This window comes from Protomyctophum bolini, assembly GCF_963924005.1.
Source record: "Protomyctophum bolini genome assembly, chromosome: 7".
In the NCBI taxonomy this organism is placed as follows: domain Eukaryota; kingdom Metazoa; phylum Chordata; class Actinopteri; order Myctophiformes; family Myctophidae; genus Protomyctophum; species Protomyctophum bolini.
In genome coordinates this window covers 43,610,955-43,620,841 of record NC_137868.1, presented here as the reverse complement: position 1 = coordinate 43,620,841, position 9,887 = coordinate 43,610,955, and the positions used below count along the sequence as shown (strand labels likewise).

The 9,887-nt window shown below is 42.6% G+C and overlaps 1 protein-coding gene across 2 annotated transcripts in view; it reads left to right on the top strand.

The window, feature by feature from the left end:
• The first annotated feature begins 1,042 nt into the window (after positions 1-1,042).
• Positions 1,043-9,887, top strand: part of LOC308318889 (carboxypeptidase Q-like) — a 30,207-nt gene continuing 21,362 nt past the window's right edge. Inside the window, exons 1-5 of one of the 2 annotated variants that reach the window (XM_080768604.1) lie at positions 1,043-1,179; positions 2,513-2,654; positions 3,394-3,603; positions 4,005-4,121; positions 8,401-8,608. In XM_080768604.1, coding sequence (XP_080624730.1) covers positions 2,513-2,654; positions 3,394-3,603; positions 4,005-4,121; positions 8,401-8,608 — 677 coding nt within the window. In that variant the 5' untranslated portion in view covers positions 1,043-1,179. Of the gene's footprint in view, positions 1,180-2,512; positions 2,655-3,390; positions 3,604-4,004; positions 4,122-8,400; positions 8,609-9,887 lie in introns of both variants that reach the window. The other variant, XM_080768603.1, reaches the window with a different exon arrangement.

Below are 9,887 nucleotides of genomic sequence, written 5' to 3'. Positions count from 1 at the left end.
ACAATCTGAGCAGCCGGCCAGTGTTAGCCGCAGCACTCATTCCAATCCACCGTGTTGGTATTTAGCAAAACTCGCAAAATATATGCTGTTATTTCCAGGACTGTGCTTTCTGCAGCCATACAAAGAAATTAGACCTGGCATTTCGGAGTTATTGGACCAAGATGAACAACGATGAAGTATGAGACTTATTTTATACTGTAATGACATGCCCAAAAAACGCCCATAAGTTTGTGTACCCTATCATTTTGTACTACAGAAGGTTGTTGTCTTGAGTTAGACTCTATATTTTTGGTTTCACTTTGTCTATTGGGCAGTAGTAGAAGCCAGTAGGCTACTGTAGTACTCTAGCCCATTGGTTCCCAACCTTTTTATACTGAAGTACCACCTCAGAAAATATTTGTCTCTCCATGTAGCCTACCACCAACAACTGATGTTAAAAATACAGCGTATACCTGGCTTTTTTGTTCCATTCCAAACCAAAGCCAATAATGCAGCTCTGGCAAAACTCTGTCTAATCACTAATCAGCACAACTGATGATATTTCTAATGTGCTTAATCCGTTCTCAAATGTTATTAACAGGTGTACTGTGCAGTCATGCTCATTTCAGCACGTACTGTGTGTTAATTAATTAATTCATATCCCAAACTATACAAAATCCAAGCCTTATTAATAAGGCCAAACCTGATAAATATTAATAGTATATGTATTTAAAGCCTTTTCAAATGTTTATAGGTTACTATTGGAATTGCAGGTGCTGCCAAATAAGTAGGCCTAATTACCTCTATAGGTCAGATCAATCAGCAGAGCAGCCGAGCAGCTTCTCACTCTGCAGCACAATTTTGTAGTATTTCTGCTTCTTTACTTGCTGTGTAGACCAGTAGCCAAAAGCTGTGATAAATGGAAATGATTTTCGGTGGAAGAAAAAACACACTGTTGGTAGTCAATGTGAGTTTTATTTTGAAGTTTAGCGGGAGTCGCCGAGTCTCATGTTGTTTCATTCTGTCTAACTTGACGCCGTTGTTTCACATCTTCTTATTGTCTCGTAAAGTGTTTACAGCTGACGGTTCTCTTGCACATTCATTTTCACTTTAAACAAGTAACCAGTAACGCTACAACTTGTATGCGGCTCAGTTATATTAAATCCAGACTCTTCTCCCATCAACCCCAACAACACAAAGGTATGCCCACTCTCTCCCATGGTACTGGACTGGTTCAAATATTGTTGCACCATTTGTGTTCTACAATTCTCTGCAATGTGATGACGATATGTGAAGTTGCAATTCAGTGCAACGTTAGCTGTTCTCTTCTGCTCTTTCAATCGACAACAGTCAGCCTGTCTCCAGCCCTGAATCGCTACTAGCATTAAAAAAAGTCCTGGCGATTCATGAAGTGAAACGAAATGTAAATTCAGTGGAGTGTCAGGCTAGACAACGTTGGTTGCTATTGTGACTCAAGGAAACGTACGTGTCATATGACATAATGATAACTCGTCATGTCACTTATGTGACTGATCCACAGACAGTAGGTGGTTTAGTCATGGACTTATTGGTGTAAGTAGCCTACAGCTGAGCTCAACATGAATCATCATCAGGTGCCAGCCAGTCATACAGCATACAACAATAAATCACTGTTTCTCAAACAGCAGTGGTGTAAATTATCCTAACAAGTACATTTACTCAAGTACTGTAAGCCTGTTTAATTTTTGAGGTATTTTTGTTTGCTTTACTGGAGACTGGAGTATTTCCAGATTTCGGTATAGGCTTTTTCTTCTATCTTGGAGGCAATTTATTTGAATACATTACTTTGTCGATTTTGATAGAAAAACATATGAACCTCTTCAACATGCATAACATTGCGGGCATTTGAAAGTATCCTAATCTGCTATTTTCAAAATATTTGTATACTAAAAGTCATATTGGACTACTTGTAACAGTATTTCTACACTTTCTTCCAATTTGAGAATCACTGCCATTGGACTGTGTTCAATTAATAATAATAATCATCATCATCAACACCATCCATCAAACAAACTGGTTTAGATCTTAAATTCTGTTGAAATGTCATATTATTATATTATATCATACAACCTGTATGATTTTGTGTACTTGTCTTGGCATGAATCTTGCATGTTGAGCAGGACTAATAAGTAAAAACAAAACCATTTTAAGGTCAACCACACCAGTTTGACCAGGCTCGAAACGTCACCAATAAATGAATAATTGGAGAAGATATGAGTGTGCCGTGCGGGTTCATACTTCTGTTCCCAACCACACCAATGCAACTCCTTGAGTTGCAACTGGTGTGGTTTGCGCTGGCCTGGCATACATACAGTTGTAGATAAACAGAAGTATCATCAGCTCTCGGGATCATTATTTTACTTTGGCTTTCATGTTGTGGATTTAACTTTGTGTGTCGCATCGACATGCTTCTTAAACTGGATGATTCAGCAGCAGATCAAGACGAGATGTCATCCTACTTTCTAAACGTGCCAATGTTCTCCTCTGCTTCCAGATGGCCCAGAACAACGGAGAAGCTCTCTCCTCGTCTCTCTCTCTGTGGCTTTCTCTGTCCATCATGTTGTGTGTCTGTGAGTGTCTGCCTCAGTCTGCTGCATCCAGACTCTTCTCCCATCATCAACCCCAACCACACAAAGGTATGCCCCACTCTCTCCCTTGGTACTGGGAATTAGAGCTGAAATCATTCTATCGATTGTCATTAAAGGCGTAGTGAAATGACACTTTTAGACCACATCCGTGATCATAATATGAGCATCAGCATACCATACAAAAAAAATGGGTACATTTTAATTTCTGTGTATTTTTATAGCAAAAGTGAATTTTAATTACTTCCTGAAAACAAAAACGTGCTGCGTGATGACGTTTTTTGTAAAAAATGTGGCACAAATCTTTGAATGTATATTATTTCTGAGCGAACATTTTTAACTAAAATCTTTGCTTCTGGGAGGTCCCCGGAACAACATATTTTCAGATAGGGGTTGGCAGCCAATTACATATATGATATTGGGGGTCCTTGAAATGAAAGTTTGAGCACCACTGACACAGAAACGCAGGTTTTTCAGAAAAACTGTCACAAAGAAGACATTGTAGAATTGAACTTGAAGGTCTAAACTGGTTAACTAACACACCATTTACCCCTTTTATTCCCTTTGTGTTTTTTAAGTGGTGCAACCACTTCTACATCCAGTTTTGTCCGTGTACCTGTGTACCTGTATGAGCACGAGTATGTTACATAGTTATACCAGTAGGGGGCGCCAGAAACAGAGAGAGGGGTAGTGCTGTGTCTCTACTCTCTAATGAGAGAGAGAGAGAGAGAGAGAGGGAGGGGAGTTGCACCACTTGGTTCACACAGGTGTGATTTTTGTTGAATAGCAGATATAGCAGCGGAGGTGGCGGGCTACGCCGAAGTAGCCAAGCGGATCATAGACCTGGCCGTGTCCGGGCCGGCCCAGAACCGCTCCTACACACGCCTGGCCGACCTCACGGACGCCATCGGGAGCCGATTCAGCGGCTCCCCCAGCCTGGAGATGGCCATCAAGTACATGCACAACGCCATGACCCAGGACGGACTGGACGTTCATCTGGGTGAGGGTGGATGGATGGATGGATGGATAAATGAACCCATTCTGACCTGAGATCAGATTCTAAAAATGTCTGTTTGAAAAGACAGTTTTCTGAAAAAGCTAATGTTTCTATGTCAGTCGTTCTTCGATAATAAAAAAAAAATAGCAGACCTACAAGCTCGTAGCGCGCCACTCGGTGGCGCGCTATGAGCTTGTAGATCTGCTATTTTTGGCGCGCTACGAGCTTGTAGGTCTGCTATATTTGAAAAATCTGCTATAAAGGAGAACGACTGACATTTTTAGAATCTGATCTCGGGTCAGAATGGAAAACTGTCAGGATGTAGAATACATTTTTAGAATCTGATCTCGGGTCAGAATGGATTAATGACGTGCTTGTCTGTGCCCCACCTTGAACACCAACAGAACCGGTGACGGTCCCTCACTGGGTGAGAGGAGAGGAGAGCGCTCAGCTGCTACAGCCCTGGAACAAGACTCTGGCTATACTGGGCCTGGGCAGCAGTGTGGGGACACCTCCTGGAGGTACAGTACATAGTACAGTATAGCCTACACTATACACTAAAGCAGGGATGTCAAACTCAAATACACAGTGGGCCAAAATAAAGAAATTGGTACAAGTCGAGGGCCGGACTGTGTTTCAACACACGGGCCATTTTTTGGGGAGAGGGGTATAGCTGAAAGTTGACCACAAGTGATATACTTTCACTGCTGATCAATAGTGAAGAATAGTGAAGAGAAGACGCATGCTTGCGCTTCCGGGCCCTCGGTATACGTGACCATGCACTCGCAGTGCATTGTGGGACTTGTAGTATTATGGTGGTCTGTGCAATATACCAGAGGGCCAGTTCTAATACTAATACTAATTCAATATCTACCCGCGGGCCAAAGATAATTCATTCACAGGCCTGATTTGGCCCCCGGGCCTTGAGTTTGACATATACAGTATGCACTACAGTATCTTCTGCTGGGCTGACTCGGAAACAGAAACCAGCTGAAACTCAAATGTACATTTTGCCGGAAATAGCCGACAGACATTTTTCGTCTTGGTTTTAGTCGACGGAATCGATAAAAATAATAATTATAGTTAAAACGGCAAATTGTCCGGGGCACTCGAGAGTAAAAAAAAAAAAAAAAGAGGAATATCCTATTTTTAATTCAAATGCAACTGCCAACATTCTTTGACCATGAAAGGTCTTCATTTTCGCCCTGAGTGCCCGGATGTCTGTTGTTCTGTTATACGTCTTGATCCGTGTGAGCATCTTTATTTATGTTTCTACTATGGTGATCTTTTTACCTCCTGTGAAGCAGGGGTTCTCAACCTTTTTGGCTGGTGGGACCCCCGGAAATGCTTTGGCCATGTCTCGCGACCCCCCCCCCCCCCCCCGGCACCCCCTCCCCACCACCAATACAAACTGACTGCAAAAAATAACCTTATAATAGAGAAAAATATCATAAATGAATACTGAACCAGATATAATCATTAAGGAAGGTTTATGCATGTACTATGTGTACTATGTAAACTCTTCATTTCTATTGTCCAGCCATTCTTTATTTTTTAAATATAATTTGGGGACCCCCCCCCGAGGGGTCGTGACCCACGGGTTGAGAACCCCTGCTATAAAGCACCTGGTTACTCCCGTTTCTTTCCTGACGTTATAATTATAGTGCTTGGTGTGAACAGCCCGTTACTCTTGAAAATGTCAACTAGAAGCCAACACAACAACGACAACACACTACTACTGCAGGGCTACTTCAGATAGCAGCAAGCTAAAAATGTCTATTATTTTACAACGTTTAAGAACTTATTTTGTAACGGACTACACTACACGACTAGTTTAAATAAACACGCAGTAAAAAGCCACATTTCCGTCTATAAGGCCAAACCTCTATATGAACAACAGAGCGCCGAAGGCTAAGCCCTGACTCACTCGCTTATCCCCTCGATTCCCCTGGTTCACGGAAGTAATTCATAACACAGGGTCATAGTTTCATTTCATATAAGCATTGTGGTCCAAAAATAAACAAGCTGTCTCTGCCTTATTGTAAGGGAGGTGTCTCTGTATCGTTTGCGACAGTCAGTCACTCATATTATGATACAGTCTGTTTCTAGCGAAAATGTAACGATAGCGTTTTCTCTCAGTCCGTTGATTCTTCATGAGTGAAACGGCCTGGATGACATGTTTATTTTTCAAACAATTTTACAATACAAATAAAAAGTACAGCCGGGCAGCGGTGGCCGAAAGGTTTGCGGAGCGGTCTTGATATCGGAAGGCGCTAGTTCGTATCCCCGGACCGGCACGTTAAAATTACCACCGCTGAAGTGCCCTTGGACAAGGCATTGAACCCCTACCATGAAATGTTCTATATGAGCAGGGCCTGGCTGTAAACAAGTTCTTGAGCTTAGTCCAGTTACCCTGGGTAAACATAGTACCTTTCCTTTCCTTAGTCCAGTTACCCTGGGTAAACATAGTACCTTTCCTTTCCTTAGTCCAGTTACCCTGGGTAAACATAGTACCTTTCCTTTCCTTAGTCCAGTTACCCTGGGTAAACATAGTACCTTTCCTTTCCTTAGTCCAGTTACCCTGGGTAAACATAGTACCTTTCCTTTCCTTAGTCCAGTTACCCTGGGTAAACATAGTACCTTTCCTTTCCTTAGTCCAGTTACCCTGGGTAAACATAGTACCTTTCCTTTCCTTAGTCCAGTTACTCTGGGTAAACACAGTACCTTTCCTTTCCTTAGTCCAGTTACCCTGGGTAAACATAGTAACTTTCCTTTCCTTAGTCCAGTTACCCTGGGTAAACATAGTACCTTTCCTTTCCTTAGTCCAGTTACCCTGGGTAAACATAGTACCTTTCCTTTCCTTAGTCCAGTTACCCTGGGTAAACATAGTACCTCTCCTTTCCTTAGTCCAGTTACCCTGGGTAAACATAGTAACTTTCCTTTCCTTAGTCCAGTTACCCTGGGTAAACATAGTACCTTTCCTTTCCTTAGTCCAGTTACCCTGGGTAAACATGGTACCTTTCCTTTCCTTAGTCCAGTTACCCTGGGTAAACATAGTAACTTTCCTTTCCTTAGTCCAGTTACCCTGGGTAAACATAGTACCTTTCCTTTCCTTAGTCCAGTTACCCTGGGTAAACATAGTACCTTTCCTTTCCTTAGTCCAGTTACCCTGGGTAAACATAGTACCTTTCCTTTCCTTAGTCCAGTTACCCTGGGTAAACATAGTACCTTTCCTTTCCTTAGTCCAGTTACCCTGGGTAAACATAGTACCTTTCCTTTCCTTAGTCCAGTTACCCTGGGTAAACATAGTACCTTTCCTTTCCTTAGTCCAGTTACCCTGGGTAAACATAGTACCTTTCCTTTCCTTAGTCCAGTTACCCTGGGTAAACATAGTACCTTTCCTTTCCTTAGTCCAGTTACCCTGGGTAAACATAGTACCTTTCCTTTCCTTAGTCCAGTTACCCTGGGTAAACATAGTACCTTTCCTTTCCTTAGTCCAGTTACCCTGGGTAAACACAGTACCTTTCCTTTCCTTAGTCCAGTTACCCTGGGTAAACATAGTAACTTTCCTTTCCTTAGTCCAGTTACCCTGGGTAAACATAGTACCTTTCCTTTCCTTAGTCCAGTTACCCTGGGTAAACATAGTACCTTTCCTTTCCTTAGTCCAGTTACCCTGGGTAAACATAGTACCTCTCCTTTCCTTAGTCCAGTTACCCTGGGTAAACATAGTAACTTTCCTTTCCTTAGTCCAGTTACCCTGGGTAAACATAGTACCTTTCCTTTCCTTAGTCCAGTTACCCTGGGTAAACATAGTACCTTTCCTTTCCTTAGTCCAGTTACCCTGGGTAAACATAGTACCTTTCCTTTCCTTAGTCCAGTTACCCTGGGTAAACATAGTAACTTTCCTTTCCTTAGTCCAGTTACCCTGGGTAAACATAGTACCTTTCCTTTCCTTAGTCCAGTTACCCTGGGTAAACATAGTACCTTTCCTTTCCTTAGTCCAGTTACCCTGGGTAAACATAGTACCTCTCCTTTCCTTAGTCCAGTTACCCTGGGTAAACATAGTAACTTTCCTTTCCTTAGTCCAGTTACCCTGGGTAAACATAGTACCTTTCCTTTCCTTAGTCCAGTTACCCTGGGTAAACATGGTACCTTTCCTTTCCTTAGTCCAGTTACCCTGGGTAAACATAGTAACTTTCCTTTCCTTAGTCCAGTTACCCTGGGTAAACATAGTACCTTTCCTTTCCTTAGTCCAGTTACCCTGGGTAAACATAGTACCTTTCCTTTCCTTAGTCCAGTTACCCTGGGTAAACATAGTACCTTTCCTTTCCTTAGTCCAGTTACCCTGGGTAAACACAGTACCTTTCCTTTCCATAGTCCAGTTACCCTGGGTAAACATAGTACCTTTCCTTTCCTTAGTCCAGTTACCCTGGGTAAACATAGTACCTTTCCTTTCCTTGGTCCAGTTACCCTGGGTAAACATAGTACCTTTCCTTTCCTTAGTCCAGTTACCCTGGGTAAACATAGTAACTTTCCTTTCCTTTGTCCAGTTACCCTGGGTAAACATAGTAACTTTCCTTTCCTTAGTCCAGTTACCCTGGGTAAACATAGTACCTTTCCTTTCCTTGGTCCAGTTACCCTGGGTAAACATAGTACCTTTCCTTTCCTTAGTCCAGTTACCCTGGGTAAACATAGTACCTCTCCTTTCCTTAGTCCAGTTACCCTGGGTAAACATAGTACCTTTCCTTTCCTTAGTCCAGTTACCCTGGGTAAACATAGTACCTTTCCTTTCCTTTCCAGGTATAGAGGCGGAGGTGCTGGTGGTGGAGTCCTTCGAGGAGCTGCGGCGGCGAGGCGGCGAGGCGGCGGGGAGGATCGTGGTGTTCAACCAGCCCTTCGTCAGCTACATCGAGACAGTGGCGTACCGCATAGACGGCGCCTCGGAGGCCGCCAAGCTGGGCGCCGTGGCCACGCTCATACGCTCCGTCACGTCGTTCTCCATCAACAGGTATGTCTGCCTAGTCTGTCTTGTCTGTCTGTCTGTCACTCTATTCTCCATCAACAGGTATGTCTGCCTAGTCTGTCTTGTCTGTCTGTCTGTCACTCTATTCTCTATCAACAGGTATACCTGTCTGTCTGTCCATCACGCTATTCTCCATCAACAGTTGTCTGTCTGTCTGTCTGTCACTATTCTCTATCAACAGGTCTGTCTGTCTGTCACTCCATTCTCCTTCAACCTGTTAACTACCTAGTTTTACTATAAACTATTTTAAAATGTTTTACAAAATAGTAAAACTTTTTTCTTTTTATTTACCAAAACGTTTAGGGATAATAAGGGGTAAGGCGGTGCGGAACATGGGGCCCATGGGGAACCATTCAAGAGTAAAGTCCATACTAATTAATTACCCGTCATTTTATAAAGTGTGGATCCAGGACAGAGGGGGGGTTGGGCTCAGGATATAAACGATACTCTTGAACGGTTCTTGGGTCCCGACTCTCTCCGGGAGCCGGGAGGAGGGCTCAGGATATAAACGACGAGTCAACTCGACACGTCTCCTGTGGTGGCCAGATGCCAGGCAGATGTAGTTGCATTCGCCTCGCTGCAGTTTTACTTCACTGGAAAAGTCCTATAATAGCTACTGTACCCTGCCACGACATCCTCGCTAAAAAAAGACCTGTCATCCTTCATCCACCATAGAAAACAATATGTTTGTTTGGTCCGTTGTATTATATATATATATATTTTTTGTTTTTGTTTTGTGTACGATGTTCCTCGTGTTTATTGTAACACAAGAATCCCAAAGGTCAAAGGGGGCAGACATAAATGACTGGGAAAGAAGTCAGAGGATTTAATGAAAAAGGAGTTGGAGACGAGTATCACGTTACGTTGGAATGTAGGAATATTTAGCGTTATGAACTTTAGGCAAAGAATACCTGCCAATCTATTTCATAAACCACCCATCTATGTTTAAATTAATTTCATTACTAAAATCTGAAAAACAAAAAGTCTAATCTACAAAATGGGTTCTTTTCTGAACCAATATAATGTTCAACTAATGAATGCCCTTTGCTGCCTGTATTGTGTGTACAGTACACTGTATTGTAGCCTACTGTATACTAATTAAGTAATTATGAACCTGTGCTCCATACCATGTGATCATGGTCGTGAGGTGTCAAGGCCTCCCAAAAATATAATGTAATTGGCCGCCGACCCCGATCTGAAAATATATATAGTTCCAAGGACCCTCCCAGAAGCAAAGATTTGAGTTAAAAACGTTCGCGCAGAA